The sequence below is a fragment of the Struthio camelus genome, chromosome 12 (genome assembly GCF_040807025.1).
Source record: "Struthio camelus isolate bStrCam1 chromosome 12, bStrCam1.hap1, whole genome shotgun sequence".
NCBI lineage: Eukaryota > Metazoa > Chordata > Aves > Struthioniformes > Struthionidae > Struthio > Struthio camelus.
In genome coordinates this window covers 9,686,783-9,708,437 of record NC_090953.1, presented here as the reverse complement: position 1 = coordinate 9,708,437, position 21,655 = coordinate 9,686,783, and the positions used below count along the sequence as shown (strand labels likewise).

At 45.1% G+C, this 21,655-nt stretch overlaps 1 protein-coding gene across 2 annotated transcripts in view; it reads right to left on the bottom strand.

Annotated features, from left to right (window-relative positions):
• The window catches only part of ACAN (aggrecan), a 56,373-nt gene that overhangs the window by 10,835 nt on the left and 23,883 nt on the right, over positions 1-21,655 (bottom strand). For both annotated transcript variants that reach the window (XM_068958620.1, XM_068958621.1), the window contains exons 3-12: positions 21,027-21,398; positions 19,582-19,756; positions 18,846-18,973; positions 17,973-18,266; positions 15,783-16,295; positions 15,086-15,260; positions 14,562-14,689; positions 14,125-14,418; positions 13,525-13,722; positions 8,434-12,303 (exon numbers count right to left, since the gene is read on the bottom strand). In XM_068958620.1, coding sequence (XP_068814721.1) covers positions 8,434-12,303; positions 13,525-13,722; positions 14,125-14,418; positions 14,562-14,689; positions 15,086-15,260; positions 15,783-16,295; positions 17,973-18,266; positions 18,846-18,973; positions 19,582-19,756; positions 21,027-21,398 — 6,147 coding nt within the window. The remainder of the gene's footprint in view (positions 1-8,433; positions 12,304-13,524; positions 13,723-14,124; positions 14,419-14,561; positions 14,690-15,085; positions 15,261-15,782; positions 16,296-17,972; positions 18,267-18,845; positions 18,974-19,581; positions 19,757-21,026; positions 21,399-21,655) is intronic.

Genomic DNA, 21,655 nt, shown 5'->3' with positions numbered 1-21,655 from the left:
CTCCGATGTTTTCCAACTTGCTAATTAGCACCAGCATGGGTAGCAAACGGGTAGTTCAGTAGCACTTCCATCACCTGTCCTCTTGGGGACAAAAGCGGGGAAGCGTGGATGCTCTGAAGAGGGCCACAGGTAGCCAGTTTGTATTTACATATTGTAAAATCCAGCTCTCGCTGGAAAAGCTCTTGCTCTTTTCTTAGCATCTCTCCAGCTTGAATCTTAATCCCACTTGCTGAGCTTTGAAATCAGAAGAGAAGTCATTTAGAATGAAAAGATTTCAGAGATGTTCAACTCAAGAAACAAGGAACAAGACTAAGGAAGGAACTGGAAACCAACCCATGCAGGTTAGGTTAGATCCTTGTGTGAGAAAATGCTTCTCTCTCTCTTTCACACTCTTGCCCCAGAGCCTGGAAGAAATGTAAGCCTTTAAAAATACTGACTAACACTCAACGCTCTTCTTGTGGATGAGAGGGGTTAGTGAGAACAGAATCACAAATGATGAGAGTGCTGGCCATGGAAGTACCCATACCAGAGCAGTGCATCGACTCGTCAAGTTCTGTATTCTTCTGATTAGGGTATGTTCAGTCTGATATTGTCTCTCTGCAGAACAGTGGCCCAGCTATTCAGCATCAGACATAGGAGAGCAGATCCGAATTTTACCCCATGTGACTGTCTAATCACACAGTGGGCAATGCTTGATATGCCAACAAAAAGGAGAAATGCTCTGTAATACACGTGGTCAGGAAAAAATTCTTCCTGACCTTGGATGGTAAATCAGTTTGTGCTTTGGAGCACGAGCATCATCATCTTTATTATAGGCTGTATCACTGTGAGAAATGCAATTATTCCCCAAATGGCTGATGAACCACTTACAGCAGTTTTGCAATTAGTTCTTCACTGAGAAAAGGAATTTATTCCTCTGGGTTGCCCTTCTAAGTATTCATGAATGCTTTCTGGATTACTGTATTCACTGCAACGTGAAGGAAATTGAAGATCTTCCTTCCATTGACACTAATAAATACTTTGAGACTTTCCAGAGCAAAACTGGAGTCACAGGCCTAGTACGAGAGAGGGCAAAACTTGGCTGGCTACTGCTTATTAGTCACATTTGGAGTTCTTAGAAGGTTTAAAGCATAAAGAAAAATGAAGTGTCCTGACGGTTGATTACAGCTCTAGCGGCTCCCCCAAGCTTCCCAACAGCAGTAGCAGCAGAAGTTCGTATTGATTCCAGTGCGCTCCAGCTGAACAAGTAAGGAAAGGCTCTCCTTTGTCCATTAGTGTCCATGAAGTGGAAAGCACAACGCAAAAACAGAAACAAAGCACGTAAAAGAGATAAAGTAGAACGTTTAGCAGGGAATAGAGAGTCTTCAGTCATCTTCGGCAACATGGCCTAAAACTTGGTGCATCCAAGATCTCTTCTGGGATGCACGAGATCCGCTGTGAGTTGCCATTCCCAGTCTTGGGGGAAGACGGAGCAGACACACACATGCAAATTCATTGCCAAACTCTCCAGCTGGGAAATAACACTGAAACAGGATTTCCTTTTACAGATATTGTATATAATATGACTGCACATATTATATATGCTGTAAAAATAAATCTCTGCATATATATGTGTTATATATGTGTCTATACATATACATACCTATTTTTTAATATATATATATATGTATATATAAATATATAAAACGCAAAGAGAAAGGGTGTGTACTTGAAGATAGTGTTGGAAAAACAGACAACAAAGACAAGTGAGACATACATGTTTTTCCCAGAAACATGACAGAAAGAAGACAGTTTAAACATATAATGGTCATAAATACCAAACTCTTCCCTTCAGCCTGTTGGCTTTTGGGGCTGGGACTTTGCCTCTGATTGAATGTAGGAATCACTTCACCAAGTCAGTTACCAGGAAACTCAAACTCATCAGCCTGTTTGGAGGAAACCTTGCTGATTCTGCTCCTCCCAGAAAATCTACGTCTTAGAGATCTTTTAGAAAAGTAAGTCCTAAAGGGTAAAGCTGGTGGTGATGTTGCCTCTGGAAACCCTGACAAGAAGGTTTCTGGGCATTTTTAGCATATCACATCACAGCCATAGGGTTTACAGGAGGGGAGAACTCCAGTAAAAAAAAAAAAAAATCCCATCTATCACACAATGATTGATTTTTCTCTTCTTGACTTTTTAGATACCGTACATGTATACACCCAGAGAGTTCAGAGCTAGATAAGGTTAGTAAATCATTGTACACACCTTCAGCCAATCTAAAAGCCTGCAGCACCCTAGGTGGGGTGGCTCTGCTCAGCTCCTCCGAGTGCCACGTCTTAGAGCCGCTCCTCAGCCCTGTGCACTGCGCACAGCACAGAGCAAGCCCCCACTTCCACAGCCGTCTGCCACGTTCCTCAGCACTGAAGAATCTTAGGCATATAGGAGCTACTTATTTGTTTGGGTAAACAGTCATTCAAAAAGTCAGCTTTGCTCTCTCAGGGCACTGTGGCAATCCCGCAGCTCAAGTGCTCGTCAAAAGACGAGAAAAAAAGATGATTGTCAAAAGACGAGAAAAAAAGATGATCACTACCATTACTGATTGCTAACAAAGGACAAGCGAGGCGGTACGGGGCATAGAACAGTCAGCCCTTGCTTTCAAGGGTTTCAGCTCTAAAACAAAGACAGGGAAGAAAATGCCTTGCAGTGCTAAGCACAGGAAGCCCATTTAAAATGTATTAACTCACTTCTTGAGGGTAAAGTAAACCCAACATTTGTACTTCAGTTAATATCACCCAGAAGTCATAAAAGATTATTCAAGTCTATTGTACAGCAACTTTCGCTTAATGTTATTAACAGGATTGAAGTGTAGTTTTTAGAAAAATAAAAGCTTTTTAAAATTCAAAACCAAAATTAAAACAAAAAACCCAAAGTAAACAAGGTCTTGCATCTGGGAAATGTAAGCTATTGGCTCGAGAAAGCAGACAGTTACAGAGCTACAATGCAAACCTTGAATTTGTTTCACCATTTTCTTCTAAGCTTTCCCTTATGTTGCCAAATACATCCTACATTAGTCTGCACTATTTTATTTCGATGCAACTAAACACAAGTATTCTCCCAAAGCCTTTGAAGGCAAGATGCTGTAGCTCTGCACAGAGCTTTCCCTAGCCTCTGAAGGCAACAAGTGCGATCACAGAAACTGGAGAGAAATCTTTTAGACATGAAAGAGGAATAGATTGGTCTCGTTTTTGCTCAAAAGGTAAATGACATGCAAAAGTGAACATACAGTGTCAGTGGTGAAAAATAAATACTTTTGTACTCCTTCATCCCAAATTGAGAAGGCAATGCTAGAAACAGTACTAACACTTTTTAAAACAATACAATCTGTGCACTTCTGCTTATGACAGCCTGTATCAATGATGAGTACGAATATCCATTAAACAAGCTTAGCTTTGTGCTTAAAATATTTACGATGGAGAAGCAGCTTGCGAACAGACAGGATGCTGTCACCCAAACACTGAGCAAAATGTATAGTTTGACTGAAGCTGTGAGTAACTAGTTTGGAAATTTATTTTAGCATCTAAACTCCTGTTTCCCTTCTACAAAGAGGAAAAGCTGAGACATTTTCAGGACGTACAAAAGTCCACATTGGGCCGCTCACTTTTTTTTTTTTTTTTTTTAAACAGGCCTTCTTATAAATGTGATTATCAAAACCAGGTCTCAGATGGCCAGCTAGATAACTGTCTTATAGAGACTGCAGGGAAAAAAAAAACTAGCTCGAAATTAAATTTGCTTTTCCGAGACTCCTGGGAAGTTTGAACTGCCAATCTGATAACTCAGAGAAGAAAAACATTGCAGCAATTAGACTGATTTCTACAAGAAAAGAATAGGAAGCATCTAAGAAAACAATTCCCTCACACTTAAATAAAGTACTAGCATTGGCCATAGCATAGCCAACTAGTGAACTACAATAAACAATTAAGTCATTAAAATAATTAACACAAGGAAAATAATTAAACCAAAGCCTCCATGCAGGCAGAAGGGGCAGATTCTGCCACAACCTTAAAGATTTCTATTAATCTAGAGAACAATCAATTCTCAAGAAAACCTGCTGATCTCAGGAGAGCTTTTATTTGTTCAACACTCTCATGGAGGGAGAGTTCAGGAGTCTGGACATCTCTGCCTCCAAAATATTATGTGTAGAAGTAAACTGACGTATATAAAACTGCAGTCCAGGACTGCAGGTTGCCTCTTCACATAGAGGTTTTTATTAAGTAATAACTTCTGATGCAAAGTGCATGGAAAACTCAGGAGACATCAAATAATTGGATCAGCTAGAAACGATTTCTGCTTTTGCCTCTCTCTCAGCCAGGGCTGCTGCCTTCATTGCCGCCTTCAGAAAGTACTCTCCAAGCCATGATAGATGAAACATTATGAAATAGGAGTATTTTTTTATTCTTTGTTTTTTTTAAGACAGCTTTCTTCTGTTAATTTACTCTGAACCAACAAAACACTCCCTTGGATAGGGCATGAAGAAGCATGAAACCCCATGAAGACCTTTTCCCATTTGGATCCTAACCTTTAGCCGTTTTGCACCACAGGCAGCAGAAACATGATCTCGTTCCAGCGGAGACAAGCAAAACACAGCATAAATTGCTGCCATTTCAGCACATTTCTGTTTTTCCCCTGATCTGAGTGAGATTTTTAAATCATCAGCTGATCACAGTGCTCCAGACCACAGCTTTTCACTGAAGTGGCAGCATACTTTTTTTCAGCCAATAATTATTTGTTTTCAGATGTTACCAGAAGTAAAAAAACACCCAGGAGGTTGACAAAACTCTGGATGAAGAGGCCAAGTCTATGGACAATTCTTCAAGCTGCGGGCTCGTGAGGTTCCTGTCCCTGTGGAGCATTCAAACTGCTGATGACAGACACGTGCCCACATACCCTTCAGTTTGGTTAAAAACTAAAAGATACTAGCATGCCAAGGGTTAATCTTCGTTCCCCTTGTGCTTCTAGCTCTCTCTTTCAGAGGGAAATAGAGGCTATAGCAAAGCAGAAAAATATCATTCTTCTTAAATACTCCAATTAAAAAGACTATTGAATCTAACCGGCAGGACTAGAGCACAACAGCCACGTGCCTCCTTGCTCCTCACTCCAGGCTTCTTTTGTAAGCTGAACTAGTTTCACTCCAGGCTTCTTTTGTAAGCTGAACTAGTTTCGCCCCTGCTTTTCTGTTAGTCTGAATTAACTACCTTTAAAAGCCATTTGTTACACCTTACAAACACTGAGCACAGAGCAAGGCACGGATATTTTAACTGATGTTTCTGCAAGAGCAAGATTTCTAGACTAGGAAGTTTCAGACCAAAGAAGGCAGCCAGAAACCACGAAATATCATTTTTGGTCCTATAGAGTTTTATAGAGAACCTGTAGAGTTCTTCCTTGTAGACTTTTCATGTTCCCAATTGTCAGAGCACTATGAAGTCTCTCTCTCCAGCAGCATCAGAGTGAAAACCCCGAAAAGGAAATCTGTGAACAATTTTTCTTTTGTCATCACTTTGCTCTAATTTTCTAGATGAATTTCACCTCATTGCAACAGTGTTGCACACTGATGATCCATACATTTTTTACAGCCCGGATGAGCCTTGTTCGGACCCTGAGCAAGACTGCATTTCACCCTACAGGAGTACTGTGCAAAGAAGCTAGCAAGATAAAAGATGTTTTACCTTAGAATACCTTCCTTGGCGGGAACACCCATCAAGCGCGTATTCTGAAGCCCATCTCAAGCTTATAATGAATCTACAATCAAGATTTACGCAGTTACCTTTATTCATTACCTGCTTAGAAAGCCTGACTGCTACACTGTCATTTCTGCGACTCTCTAATACAAAGCATGTTCCAAATTTAGAGCATTTTTCAAGCTTCTTCACATATAAGCTGACAAACACATGGTTTTCTCTCAAAATACTTCACAAGAATGTTGGCTAATAAATGCTCTAAAGAATCTGGCAATATCCTTGTGGGTAATTTATAAAAAGAAAAAGCAGTGAAATCAAATCACATTTTGGGGCCAATTTTTTTTTTTTTCCCTGAGCCTTACTGGCTAGATTCCTTCTTTTCCCCTGGCCCTTGCCTCTGCTGAATTGTCTTTGCCTCCAGGCTAGGATGTGGCAACAAGCATGGCCCAAGAGCAGAACCCATTAGGGCAGCAAAGAAGGCTTTTGGGCATTTAACTGGGCAGCGTAGTTCACTCCTGCAGCATACTGCCAAGCCCCAAGCCTAGTACGAGGCTGGAATAGCTTTGCACTAACAACCGTGCTGACTTGCCCTCCTGTGGCATCCACCGTACAGAGGCTTAATAGAGACAGAAAGGACCTCAAATGTATTATAAGCAGGAATGAACAAAGGTTTATGATTACCTCTGTTTTCTCAGTGAGAGAAGTGACGCAGAGAGAAATACAGTGACTCATTCAAAACACCTTGGGAATGGAAATGAAGTTAGAAACTAGGCTGAGCTTCGCAAAGCCCTGCACTTAAAGGCCCTTACCAAATCCAGTGTAACCTATGCGGAACAGCATAAATTAACCTAGGAAGAAGCAGTTCAGGAGGTAACATGGGAAGGACGTGGAATTAATACTATTTTTTGCTAGGAGCTGAGCAAAGTAACATGGCCTATGTGAACGTGTAGCCTGTTCAGAACTGTGATGCACCCAAAGGCTTATGTAGGACCCTTTTACAACAGCACAAGCTTTAACAGTTTTGAAATGAGGTCTATCCAGAGTGCGTGGAGCCTGCTCCTAATTGCAGCAAAGTGAAAACAAGCCATGGCCCGGGATATCATGGGACATGCTATATTACTTGGGACTTTCTCTGGCCAAGAAGCAGTAGCTGGCAAGCACAACGTCCCTTCTCATTTTTTTCTCATTGTAGTACCCTATTGCCACCATGGCATGTGAACACTGCTCAGTGGGAGGCTTGTCAAAAAGCTAGCAGAGTATTTTCACCATAAAAGGTTATTCAAATTTAAATACTGCATCTGTTTATACTTAGCAGCAAAGGAGCTTACCAAAGCACAGAGTGCTAATGCACCAAAAAGGGACAGGATGGAAGGAATGGCATTTATCAGTGGAGCTGACAAAAGGTAGCGTTTGCCCGCTCTGAGCATCGCCTCAAACATATGCTCCTTTAGCCAGTTCTAGCTGCAGACTGCAGCGCAACATTCAGGCTTGAGGGTGTCCAAGCTCTATGCCAAGAGGCAATACAAAGACTGAAGTACAGTTTGCACTGTCCAAACCTTGCACTCAGCACAAGCAACTCCAAGAGCAGAGATTTCTTTCCAAGGCTGGCTTGTTTTGCCTTTTAGCCCCTCGGCACTGCAGAAGCTGCTAATAGCCATAGCAAGTGTTATGAAACACTCAGGGATACAGGCAGCAAGTGAACACATCACAGAAAGGAGAAACAAAACAGGAGAGACTTGTAACCTGTCTTATCTAAGTTCTCAGCCATGTTCTCTAGCCAGAATGAATGCCTCTGGCAGGCAGATCCATCTTTGCTCTTGTTTCCACAGCAGAAGAAATATTTGTTGTTTTCTTTAGATTGGAGCAATGGCTAAGAGTAATTTCAGAAGGAGAGTGAATGCCCTAGTGCCTTCCTAGACATGTCACACTCTGGGACCTAGTCACAGTGGCACTCGCTGAGAACTAACAAATTACTCCTTTTCTAGTCCCCCATCTCCAGCAGCAGAGGAGAGAGCTCACCTACGTAACAGCGGTCACCTGTGTACCCCGGCGGGCACAAGCAGACGATACCCTCGTCTTGCTCCTGGCAGGTGCCAGCTCTGCAGGGCTGCTCATCACGTGTCTGGGGTGCAGCTGCAGCCACCAAGGATAGCAATTTAGAGGACTGACTCGATGCTTATTACTACAGCGCAGAGGGGGGAAGTCCAGCTACATGTTGCCTGATGCTTCCCTTGCTCTGTTCCTCTGCTGCTCTCCGCAGAGGAATGTAACTGCCATAGAAAGGCAAAAGGGAGGTCCAGAAGGCTCCTGGGAATGCTGTTACAGAGGCTGAATAATCACCTCACCTACCCAAACACAGTATCATTTGTTAGGATAGAAGCTATTGAACATGACCTGTTTTGGGGCCTTGTCCACTTGTCTTAATAGAGGTGACACTGGAGTATTCCCAGTGCAGAACTGCCCCAAGGGCCAGGGGCATTAAACATGGCTTTCTTCGGGGATGTCATTTATCAGTGCTTGGTGATCTGAAAGCCTGAGGTTTCGGCTTTTACTGTAAGGAGGAAAACCCCGCATATTTATGGTTTCCCACCACGATAAAGTTCTTTGCAAGTCTATTTCTGTGTTAATGTTCTTTGCCATATGTGAAAAGCAACAGCTATATCTCCTCCCTGCCTTCCCTTTCATATTGTGTGAGGAGCAGAAGAACAAGGTACAGTACCTTCAGTAGTCGGTCCCAACGCATCTATTGCTTCTTGCGATACTTGAGGCAGGATAGCAGTAGCAGTGGCTGACAGATGTGGAGTGTCTAGAACAACAGCTGTTTCTGTCTCTTGCCCTGACATCGTGGTAGTGGAGGACTCTATTTCAAGCTGAGCTTCTTCAGGATTCCTGGGCTCCTGTGTTAATTCAACATCTGGAATACTGGTACTAATTACAATGTCTGGGACAAAGGTTTCTCCTGAAATGTCTGTGACTGAGGGTGTCAGAGTTTCAGATGTTACTTTAGGAATTTCTTTCACCTCGGGAACTCCGAAAGACTCAGCACCAGCCAAAAATGTGGTAGCTGTTTCAATGTGAACAGCAGGCAACGCAGAAGTTTCACCACTGGTTTCATGGACTGTGGATTTTTCTATGCTAATCTCAGGGAAGGCAGATGTTTCACCCCTGGCTTCTTGACTTGTAGATGTTTCAATTCTAACTGCAGGAAATGCAGATGTGTCACCACTGGTTTCACGGACTGAAGTTGAAGTTTCTATGCTAATTCCAGGGTAAATAGAAGTTTCTCCACTTACTTCCTGAACTGTGGATGTTTCTATGGCAATTTCAGGATAGGCAGATGTTTCACCCCTGGCTTCTTGACTTGTAGATGTTTCTATGGTAATTTCAGGAAACGCAGATGTTTCCCCACTGGTTTCATGGACTGAAGTTTCTATGCTAATTTCAGGGAAGGCAGATGTTTCACCCCTAGCTTCTTGACTGGTAGAAGTTTCTATGCTAATTTCAGGAAATGCAGCATTTTCACCACTGGTTTCACGGACTGTCGAAGTTTCTATGCTAATTTCAGGGAACGCAGACGTTTCCCCACTGGTTTCATGCACTGAAGTTTCTATGCTAATTTCAGGGAAGGCAGATGTTTCACCCCTAGCTTCTTGATTGGTAGAAGTTTCTATGCTAATTTCAGGAAACACAGAATTTTCACCACTGATTTCACGGACTGTTGAAGTTTCTATGCTAATTTCAGGGAACGCAGACATTTCCCCACTGGTTTCATGCACTGAAGTTTCTATGCTAATTTCAGGGAACGCAGACGTTTCACCACTGGTTTCATGCACTGAAGTCTCTATGCTAATTTCAGGGAAGGCAGATGTTTCACCACTGGTTTCATGGATTGTTGAAGTCTCTATGCTAATTTCAGGGAAGGCAGATGTTTCCCCACTGGTTTCATGGATCGTTGAAGTCTCTATGCTAATTTGAGGGAAGGCAGATGTTTCACCACTGGTTTCATGGATCGTTGAAGTCTCTATGCTGATTTCAGGGAAGGCAGATGTTTCACCACTGGTTTCTTGAACGGTGGATGTTTCTATGCCGGTTTCAGGGAAGGCAGATGTTTCCCCACTGACTTCTTGAACGGTGGATGTTTCTATGCCGGTTTCAGGGAAGGCAGATGTTTCCCCACTGACTTCTTGAACGGTGGATGCTTCTGTGCCGGTTTCAGGGAAGGCAGATGTTTCCCCACTGGTTTCTTGAACGGTGGATGCTTCTGTGCCGGTTTCAGGGAAGACAGATGTTTCCCCACTGATTTCTTGAACGGTGGATGTTTCTATGCCGGTTTCAGGGAAGGCAGATGTTTCCCCACTGACTTCTTGAACGGTGGATGCTTCTGTGCCGGTTTCAGGGAAGGCAGATGTTTCCCCACTGGTTTCTTGAACGGTGGATGCTTCTGTGCCGGTTTCAGGGAAGGCAGATGTTTCCCCACTGGTTTCTTGAACGGTGGATGTTTCTATGCTGGTTTCAGGGAAGGCAGATGTTTCCCCACTGACTTCTTGAACGGTGGATGTTTCTATGCCGGTTTCAGGGAAGGCAGATGTTTCCCCACTGATTTCTTGAACGGTGGATGTTTCTGTGCCGGTTTCAGGGAAGGCAGATGTTTCCCCACTGACTTCTTGAACGGTGGATGTTTCTGTGCCGGTTTCAGGGAAGGCAGATGTTTCACCACTGGTTTCTTGAACGGTGGATGCTTCTGTGCCGGTTTCAGGGAAGGCAGATGTTTCCCCACTGGTTTCTTGAACGGTGGATGCTTCTGTGCCGGTTTCAGGGAAGGCAGATGTTTCCCCACTGATTTCTTGAACGGTGGATGTTTCTATGCTAGTTTCTTGCAATGCGGATGTTTCCCCACTTAGTTCACCAGATGCAGAGGCCTCACCACTAGGCCCAAAACTATAGGGAAACGTGACTGCTTTTTCCCCACCCAGTTCCTGTGAAACTGTTGGCTTTGTCAGAACTTCAACTAAATCAGAAGTGACTAAAGTGACTTCTGGAAGCCCTGAGACCTCCCCACTAATATCAGTCACTGCTGAAGATTGTCCACTTAGGTCTGTGACTCCAGAAATGTCTCCACTGAAATATGGGATCCCAGATGGCTCTCCACTGAGGTCTCCTGTCCCTGAAAGTAACTCGCTAGTCTCCACAGCTCCAGACCCTTCTACAGATATTCTTCTGTCTCCAGAAGGAAAGCCACTGATTTCTATCATCCCAGATGGCCCTTCTCCCACCTCTTGTGCAACTGATGCTTGCGTAACAACTTCAACCAGAGTGGTATCCACAAGAGAGACTGTAGGAAAGCCAGATATGAGTCCACTTTCCTCTCCAGACATTAGGCCACTAGTGACATCAACTCCAGAGACTTCTCCACTGCTGTCAATGACTCCACTCGGAAGTCCACTCATCTCAAGCACTCCAGAAACACTCCCACTGAAGTCTATATGCCCAGAACCACTAATGTCTAAACTACCAGATACCATGCCTGATGTGTCTTCACCTCCTGAAGGCAAGCCACTGATCTCCAAAATCTCTTTTGCTTCCACTTCTGTAACAGAGGGGGTTGTCACTTCCACCAAACTGGTATTTATAAAGCTAATGCCTGAGGCATCACCACTTCCATCAACACCAGAAATAAGGCCACTTAGGTCCACTAGGCCACTGATCTCAGGTATTCCAGATGATTCTCCACTGCTATCCAGACCTGAGGGTAACCCGCTGAGCTCAGGCACTCCGGACGGCTCTCCGCTGAGCTCAGGCACTCCGGACGACTCTCCGCTGAGCTCAGGCACTCCGGACGGCTCTCCGCTGAGCTCAGGCACTCCGGACGGCTCTCCGCTGAGCTCAGGCACTCCGGACGGCTCTCCGCTGAGCTCAGCTCCTGAGGGTAGCCCCCTGGCTCCTCCACTCGTGTCCCATTCAGCAGATGGAAACCCTGATAGATCTCCTTCTCCACTGACTCCAATCGATCCTTTTCCTTCCTCTTGCCTTTCTGGTGCTGTTGTTACAACTTCCACCAAAGTGGAATCAACAAGGGACACAGTAGGAAAACCAGATGGAAATCCACTTTCCTCACCGGAAGGCAGGCCACTGATTAGCTCAGTTCCAGAGATTTCTCCACTGAATCCGTAAGTCAGCCCACTACTTTCCACTCCAGATGGCATCCCACTAATTTCTGGTATCCTTGAAGTAGACACTGACATATCTTCCTCTCCAGAAGGTAAACCACTAATATCAACAATGCCAGAAGGCACCCCACTTAGGTCCCCTGAGGATAGACCACTTTCTCCGGATAGAAAGCCACTGGTATGCAGGTCTACTGATGGTAATCCACTTTCTCCAATCCCTGAGTGTTCTCCACTAAGTTCAAAAATTCCAGAAGTCGATTCTCCACTTATATCTGGGACTCCAGATACCCACCCAGATGCTGAAGATTCACCACTGACTTGAGGCTCTCCAGATTCAGTGATCTCGCCTGACACGCTAATGGAAGTATCGGTACTTGTTTCTTCTGGTATGACAGTAGCTGGAGGAAATGCAGATGGACTCACTGGAAAAGAGAGAGAGAACAAAGAGAGGGAGATAGGAAAATGATTTACTGAACTATTTTAAAGAAGTTATTAACAATTTCTTGATCAACTTTGAACTATTTTAAAGAAGTTATTAACAATTTCTTGATCAACTTTACTTCTAAAGTGACATTAAACGAAATAACTTTTGGGATAAAGGTGCAAAGTCCTACGGGCTTGCAGAAATTCTTTGATCCTTTCCAATTTGTTAATGAGGACTAAGTGCTTAATAAGTGCTTAATAAGTCTTAAATAAGTGCTAATGTCTTAAATACCTTTGAGAAACTGATAGAATGTATACATTTCTGACATAGGACAATGGTGGCACCAGTTCCCAGATGCCAAAGTAAAGCTACTGCTTCCTTGGAAATTGGACCATGTGGAAGGGAAAAAGTTTGGTACTGTTCTGACCACACCACAGTCTCCTACTCCATCCCCCTTGGGATGCAGAATCTGAAACCTGTCTCTAGCTTATCTCCCCTGTCAGAGACACACAACCATACATTAGCGTGAGGTGCCTTGCCAGTGCTGTGCATGCTTATCTGCAGAAATGATGCTGCCTAGTGCCATCTTGGTATGATGGCTGTTAACATAGTTCAATTTTAGAAAGAAGTTCAATAATACACACAGCTTCTCCTGTGGTAGCTGTGTGCACATCCACAAGACGTGCAGCTCTGTATATCCAGATCACAGGATAATTCCTAGACTTTGCTAATATGGTGAAAAATTACAAAACAAAAGAACAAAAATCATCCCAATTTCCCCAAGTGGGACCGTGTTTCAGTTCAAGGCCTTTTACATAGCAAAGTGCAAAGCAGGGAGAGCAAGAAGTCCTTCCCTTAATTTAAGTAACTGAAGGTCCTCAGTCTCACATTTCCTCTGAATCTGAGTATATCCTTCCTCTTCACATTGAATCTAGCTGCTGGGTAGCCTATGAAGTGTCCCTAAAGAACACTGTGTACTGCCTGAGTGCCTCCACACTTCCCAGCATGCTCTACTGAAAAGCGCATCTGAGGCGCATCAGTTGAAGGACTAACTCTGTGAAAAGGCAGTCTGTGAGCTTCCTCCCTCCTCCTCAGCTGGATTCAGAGAGGCTTCTCTTCAGCAAGGATACAGTCCATTTGTATTAGGAGTGCCCATAGCCCTAAGTTTGCTCAACACCAGCCAAGCGTGACTTGAGAGACAGGGAAGAGTCTGACTCACCTGAAAGCAGCGATATGTCAGTTGGAAAGATTTCTGTTCCCCAGGCTGTCTGAATCTCAGTTTCAGTGGGAAACTCCATCTCCACAGTTGTTTCTTCCCCAGAAGGTACTCCCTCCACTCCAGGGATCACCTGGGTTACGAGCATTTCTTCTTCAAAGAATGAGGTAACCCCTTCCTCCTCCTCCACAGATGGCAGAGCTGGGACAGAAAGATATTGGAGGGAGTTTCTAAGAATTCATAATCTCTCACAGATGCATATGAGGAGGCTCCATGAATGTTCTAGATGCCAAGAAAATGAGCCATGGCAAAAAAAAAAAAAAAAAAAAAGGCCTCTCATGCTGGGAGACAAGCTAAATAGAGGAACTGGAGGCAGAGGGAACTGGATGAGATTTTCCATTTGAGAGTTTCTCAGGACAATAAAATAAATGAACAATGAACAATAGGAGGATGTCCCTCTGAGTCCCCAGAAGCAGCAGCTCTTTTTGGTGAATCCTGCTTAGTATGAACTGGAACCCCTAGGTAACCAATCTCTCTCCTGAAATCCTGTTCCTGAGGGGGCAGGTCTATGCAACATGGGCACTACAAAGGGTGGGATGGTACCTCTGAAACAGAATGCGTGATGCCGTGACTGGGGGCTGGGAAAGCCCGTTTGGTTATCGTGCAGGTAGACGGTTCTCACTCCAGGTGCATCTCCCCCACAGGCAGGTCGCGGGGTCACGATTGGGTATCGGAGGCTGCCATCAGCTAACCAGCCAGCATAGCATCTATCCAGACCCTGCTTCCAGGCAGCGTGGAGTTGTCCAACAGAGGCCAAAGTGGCATTTTGGCTTTCACAATACTCCTGAGCTTCTTGGAAAGTGAATAGATTTGGCTGGGTTGCAAAGAACACCTCACCTGAGGGAAAATAGAAAAAATATGTATGAGCCCCTGAACGTCTCCACGCCCGGTATCCAGGGGACATATCTGCTGTTGACACACACACGCACATGCAGGTATAAAGATCATCAGCAATGTTCGGAAGAAGGGGAAGAACATACCCTTTAGCCTGTCAATATAGCAGTATACATCATAGGTTTCTGAGGCTGGGCGCATGCCGTATGACCGCACGCCTGGAGAGCTCTCTCCGTCTCCTACGCAGTTACTTCGAGGATTCACAATGGGATACCTACCAGAAGAAGAGAGGAGATTCAGCCTAATGTACCCCGGACTGAAGAATCTCAGTGGTGTACTTGGGAACAGGATATAAAAAATTGGCATTTCAAGGTGCTCGTAGCCCTTAGTGTGACTTGGAAACAGCTTTAATCTGCACCTACAGCCTGGCAACATGTAACTACACATCCTACTATGTGGGATGTACACATAGGTTAAGAAAGGGGTTAGACATATTAATGAGAACAATTCTATTGGTCACTGTTAAATATGATGGTATATAGACAATCTCAGGTCAGAAAGTCTCAGCTGCTGATAAACAGAATGGCAGGGTGCACCAGAGTATAGCCTCAAGTTCATGACTGCATATCCACTTTAAAAGTGTATCTTCTCCAATTCACTATAGTTTTACCTCACTGTCTGGTCTCGCAGCCAGCCGGCATCACATTGATCTAAGCCAGCCTCGTAGGCAGCCTGGAGCTGTTCAGGAGTGGCAATAACTGCGTTGTTATCCAGGCAGGCCTGCTGGGCTTGGACGAAAGAGAAGGCATATCTGCTGGTGGCAGCACGGTAGTGAAACACCACACCTGGGGGGGAAGTGAAGCAGCGCTGAGACAGGGGACATATGAACCCCACCTCCACCCAGACCAGCGACCAGAAAGGATCTTCCCAACTACCCTGCAAGGACCAGAGCCTGTCAAACCCACTTTGACTGAGATCCATCATTCACTGAGCTCTGTTCTCACCAAGTGCAACGTTCTGGGCATTTCTTTAGCCCTCCTTCAGGATCTTACTACCTTGACTTTCCCCTTTCCTACAGCAGGATGTACATGGGATTTCAGAGTGTGACTGCTGCAGCTCCAAGCATCAGCCAGCTGGGCTCCTTCCAGCACACGATGAGGTGGCCCACAGCCTCCTCCTCACTGTTCCTGTCCCATTGCAGGAGGAGGCATTCAGCCTGTCCCTGACAGCAAACTCCCAAACAAGCCTATGTGCTTCCAGAGAGCTGGATGCACTCTGAGATGGAAGAAGCTCAGAACTGCTTTCAGCTGAATAGCTGACCATAGAAGAAACAGACCTCCAGGCTTTTTGGAGTCCTGGTGACTTACCTGTGGGAGAAATGGGCTGCTCAGGGAAGAAAGCGACATCAGGGGAAGCTGTCACTGGTACAATCTGATCTTCCACTGTGAACACTGAGGCAGACTCTAGTCCTGGTGTGGCAGTCACCCCCAAGGTCTCTTCCACTGAGCTCACCTCTGCTGTTCCAGTGGTGAAGGCAGTGTCTGAAACTGAGGTTGTGACAACTTCAGGCATAGCCCACACTTCTGTGACTTCTTCTCTGGTCACGTTCTCTTCTTCAGGGAAAGCTGTCTGTACTGTGACACTGGTGGTGAAGAGATGGGGCACAACGGTGAAGCCTTCGTACAGCTCAGTGGCAGTGGGTGTGATCTCAATGGGCTCCAGGGTAGCAATGCTGCCACGAGCCTCCTCCTCTGTGACATTGCGCGGCAGAGGTAGCTCAACTTCTGTTTGGGTGACAGTCTGGATGGTAAAGGCACTGCCCAGCTCACTTCCTGTCTCATCAGTAAACTGCACTGGGACTAGAGATTCAAAGTCGTCACCTAAATCAGGAGACAAAGAAATGATTACAGGGCATGTGGTCAGTCTAGCGAGGTCTAGACGTACTTGGCTGCTGCCTCAGAGAAGAAGATGGGCATTTGCTGGCTCTATGAGAAGCAGATAAATCATGATATTCCTGTAAAATAAATGTTCTTCCTTACTCCACTGTGGCTCTCCATAACACCCCAGCGCCAGGGCGTGTTCATTAGTTAGAGGCAATGAGTCACTACATAAAGGGCTGGTAAATCAGAGAGGAGGACTTTCCCTGTTCTCCTCCTAGCTCTCATTCCCGGGAACACCTTGCCCAAATCCAGGTCTGCACTGACCTCTAGTGCCCGTTACAAGGAATTCAAGATGGCCAGAGGAAGGTAGGGGTGCTTGGATAACCTCCACAGCAGGTCTGAGACATTGAGCGAGGTATAGAAAGACAACTGGCTCCTCACAGTAAATGCATAAAGTCCCACTAAGATCACTATCTCCTTCTGATCTGCCAGGAGAACAGTCAGATGGCAAGGACTTAAGAACTCATCGCATATGAGCATGCTACCTCCATTACCAAGGTGGCTGAAGCCTCCTTCCGTAATAAATAAATTCTAATGAGTGTATTACTCTTGCCTTTCTCCTCCCAAATCACTTTCCTTCTCTAGTTGTTTCCCTTGCAGCTTAGGAGAACATGGGGCAGTCCTTCTTAACACCTTACTGAACAGAGCATCCTATAGCAAGGAAAGCAGTTTAAAGAGCAGCATAAAACAGAACTGAATGGACCAGGGAGGAAAGGGACCTCTTGGAAATGCTGCAGGGAAGGTCTCAGCTGGGGAGGGAAGAGATAGGGAGACACAGCTAGGCCTTTCGCCTTATACTGCTTTTCCCTCTCTATTTATTTCCAATACCATTTTCTAGCTCGTACAACAGTACACATATCTTCAGTGTCAAATTTGTTCTCTTCTTCCTTCTCTACCATCCTCAGCATTCAAAGTCTTGCACATAAATCACCTGAGCTCTGCTCGTTGTTTCCTGCAGAGCTATCAAAGGTGGAAAGTGTGTGAGGACTGGGAAGAAGAGGGTGGTATTCTCCTCCCCCCCACCCCCGAGGACAGGCATTCATGCACATTATGGACCATTTTCTCCCTACCTGAGCATGAATGCAGGGACTAGGTACAGGCACCTTTACCAATCCTGCTTTTTCTCCCTTTTTTAATAAAGGAGCAAGAATATTCTCCAGGTTAGTTTGGAGTGGGGCTGTCACACAGGTAAACATCATTGAGAGAGACAAGCAATGCAAGTACTCAGAGGCACAAGTTGATGAAGGCAGCTGAAACAATGAGTTGTGGATCTGGCTTTTATACTGGAGATTCTTACTTCAAAGTGCCTGAGATGAAAAAATAAAAAAAATAACCAGAAGTGGAAAACTCTCTACTCTGTGTGAATTACAATGAATTGAAGTCATGCTCCTAGACTAGACTGGTGAACAGTTTTGCGAGGGAAATCTGGGTAGTCCCTTCTTCTCATCTCATTTTTTAAAATCAGAGTAGAGAAAATGTTGGTGAACACTGTGACAAAGCAGCATGCACTGGATGATAGAGGATACTTTTAGGATAAGTTATCTCTGGACAAGAAACTCCTGCTTGCTTACATGTGTAGAGACCTATTGTTTAGTCCCATAACTGTAATACACTCACCACTATAGCAGATGGCATCGTAGCGAGACTGAGGGTGAGGGTACCCTGTCTGGTTGACATACAGGTACACTGTCCGCACGCCCACCAGGTTTCCTCCACAGTTGGGCCGTGCTTTTGAAATGGGATACCGGACGCTGCGATCTGCCAGCCAGCCTGCACTGCACATGTCCATGCCATCCTTCCACGCTAAGTACAGCTCTCCCGTGGTGGCCAAACGTGCTCCCAAACTGCGGCATTTGTCAAAAGCTTCCTGGAAGGTGAACTTCTCCGGGGAGGTGGCATAGAAGACTTTGCCTATAATTACACGATTCATTAGCACAGGAATTAGCTGTAGAGTTTAATCCCAGTTCCCTTTCCGTCCTTTTCCCTTTTTCTTCAGAGCCTGACTAGGATGAAAAATCCTGTATATTACAGATGAACTTCAACTCTACATTGGTGATAGTCTCTAAAGACCAAAAGAAAGGGAATTTTACAGAGTGAATCAATTGGAGCAAAACAAAACTAGTTGGAATCACAAGACAGAAGAAAGATGGACAATTTCAGTTCTGATGTGCTGAACATTTCAATGGATCTCTGTTGTAAGCATGGGTGACAGACACCTCTGAATATCACACCCTTGAACAGATGATTAGTGACACATAGGGTGACATGTCCTCTGGTGGAGGTTAGACTGACACCACCCTCCGTGGTGCATTAGTCATTTGACACCAGAATTGTCCATGGTCTAACGAAGAGACCATAGAGATTGTCTGGTCTTGCTGCGGCGATGTGCTTTTCCATCTTTAACCTGTCTTCCTCTGTATTTACTGTTGTCTAGTCTAGGCATGATCAGAGCTTTGCTTCTGTGCCTAGTAAGAAAAGCCCCCAAATCACCTCGCATTTGCTCTGCGTAGCAGTAAACATCATAGGTTTCATCTGTCTCCCGGACACCATAGGTCCTCACTCCAGGAAATTCATCCTTGTCACCATAGCAACGCTCTCGGGGACGGTGGATGGGGTACCTGAGAGGGGAGAAAGAGAGTATGTAGGGAGTGCAGGGTGGGCAAGACTCTTACATCCAGATCCAAGGCTTGGAGAGAGCCACAGATCACAGTGCAGCTCTCGCAATGAGGTTGAAACAGGTAGGGCAATACGTCAGGTTTTTTCTTGGGTTAGGGGTAAGGGGCAAGAAGATCTACTGTTCCGTCCTCCCTCTCACAATCCTGAGCACAGCAAGTCCCTGAGAGCACCAGCCAAAGACATCAGGGCAAGGTGCTTCCCTAATGGGGGATGCACAGCATGGAATGTTTGAGACACGCTTATTGATCTTGGCATAGCATCTGTTTCATTCATGGAGGTTGAAAGATCAGAATTAAGCCATTGAGCACTCAGCTGTCACCACCAGGTGAGGAGGACAGTGGTCACAGTGTTTTTCTGCTATGGATTCCTCCCAGGCAGAAAATGGCCTGCAACCCACCAGCTCCCTTCACACACTAATAATTACAACAACTGCTATTTAGCAACTATTTCTGAACCATCCTCAGGCAGTGTCCTCATTACAAAAGTCCTTACCTAACAATCTACTTCTTGCCTCTCCTGTGGTTTTCCTTTCCCTTCCACGGTTTATTACCTGACAGTCTGATCAGCCAGCCAGCCGGCATCACACTGCTCATACCCATCTTCATAGGCAGCTTGCAGCTGTTCGGGAGTAGCAATGACAGCGCTGTTCTGGATGCAGGCCTGCTTTGCCTTCTCAAAGTTCAAGGTATACCTCGTGGAGATTGCTCTGTAGTGGAATACGACGCCTGGAAAACACAAAGGCCATCACACACACGCTAGAGAGGAATCAGCCTCTTTCCTTCCAAAGAAGTTAGGGAATCAAAAGAAAAGAAACTGCCTTTCAACTAGAAACCATGAACTATTTATGTTGATTGTCTTTATTCGAGAATCTCAAGCCAAGGGCAATTTGATGGGCTCCCTTCACAGGACACAGGACACTTGGCCTGTGGAACACGCTGGTGGCCTAGAACAGAGACTACTCCCCCTTGATGCTGCAAAAAAATCATGGTGTATTAATATTTACTAGATATTAATATTAGTATCTAGTATTTGAATACTAGATAGTGAAAACAGGGGGAGGAAACACATCATCCAGAATAGAGACCATATCACTGTCAGAAGGCTCCAATACTTTCCTGATGTAGAGATGTGCAGAAACTGGCCAGTGGGGGCAATGGGCAGGGACCGTTTTGCTGTTTGGATTTTAAAGCTGCAACCCTCCAAGGTCCCGCTCAGGACCAAGGATGCAGCGTGTCAACCACCATACAAATACCAGGAAACAATGAAGACATTTTGTGCCAAGGCAAATCAAATCAAACAAAGGATGGCTATCTGCACACTCAGGTCTGTCATGAGCCGGTTTCAGTCAAGGAGAAAACTCACCAGGAGGCAATGAAGGGGCTTACAGCCCTTCGCTATGAGATATATGCTCCAATGCATGTGACCAGCAGAAAACCTCCTAATTAAAGGCTCTAGTGAAAGCTATCTCCCTGGCCTCTCCTTCAATAGCTGTACTGAAAGTAAAAACCTTGATAAAGATAAGGATTGCAGGAAACATAACCGTTGCTATTTTATGCACCTATTACTAGGATGGGCCTTGCAAGACTGTGGGAAAAGTTTTTCTAGAAGAGACCAATGCTCCACCTGAGGGCATCCCATCTCCTAAAATGCTTGGAGAAACAAAAAGGTCTTATAATAGCCCTGTGCATGCTTCACCCCCTGAGCAATAACCCACCATATCCAGTAGCACCTCCTGCCAAGGGCATGGCTTTGCAAACTCTGTAACTCAGCTTCTGCCAAACTGAGTCGTTTCATTGCTTTGTTTAGTCTGCTCCCAACCTGCTAAATTAAATGACTGGCCCATGGCTTTTGCTCTCCTGCCTGTGGCCTTGTCTGTGACCTGACTGAAAGGGTTTAGGCCTAAGGAGAGAGCAGCACCTTCCCTGTCTACATAGTTCCTTCTTCCCAGTTCAGACATTCTGAGCCTAAGGGGAAACAGCAAAGGTAGGATCTCACCTTTCACTAGGACCTCTATTGTGTCTTGTCTGTCCTCAATCCCATACATCACTTCACAGCGATAAATCCCAGTGTGGTTGGATCTTAGTGCCTTGATTTCCAAGGTGGCATCGGTGGGGATGGCAGGGTAATTGGGCAAAGAGATCACTTCCCTGTACTCAGTGTTGAGTCGAATTTTCCCACCGGTGGCCACTAGCAAGACAACTTCTGTCCCATTTGAGAGTTTGCTCCATTTGATCCGTGGGGTCAGCAGAGCACCGGTGTCATCCTCCTCTGGGATGTTGAAGTAACAGGGGATGTTCAGGGAGCGTCCCAGGACAACACGCAGGGGAGACTGCTCAGGTATCTTCACTTCCAGGCCATCACTATTGTCTGCCAGTTCCCAAACAAAGCAAAGGTTACCTCAGTAATGCACTTCATCCAAAATTTCCAGTGCTTTTAATGCTCCAGTGCCGCTATCTAGTTTGCAAACCTGCACCTGTATTCAGACATACCCTTTTTTTTTTTGTTTAGATAACTTACAGAAATGGAAGCTGCGATAATGACCCTTGCACCATGGTTACCCTCTGGAGCTGGGAGCAGTGCTGGATGCAGGCATGAAGGGAGTGAAGGGCTCTGCTGCAGTGTAG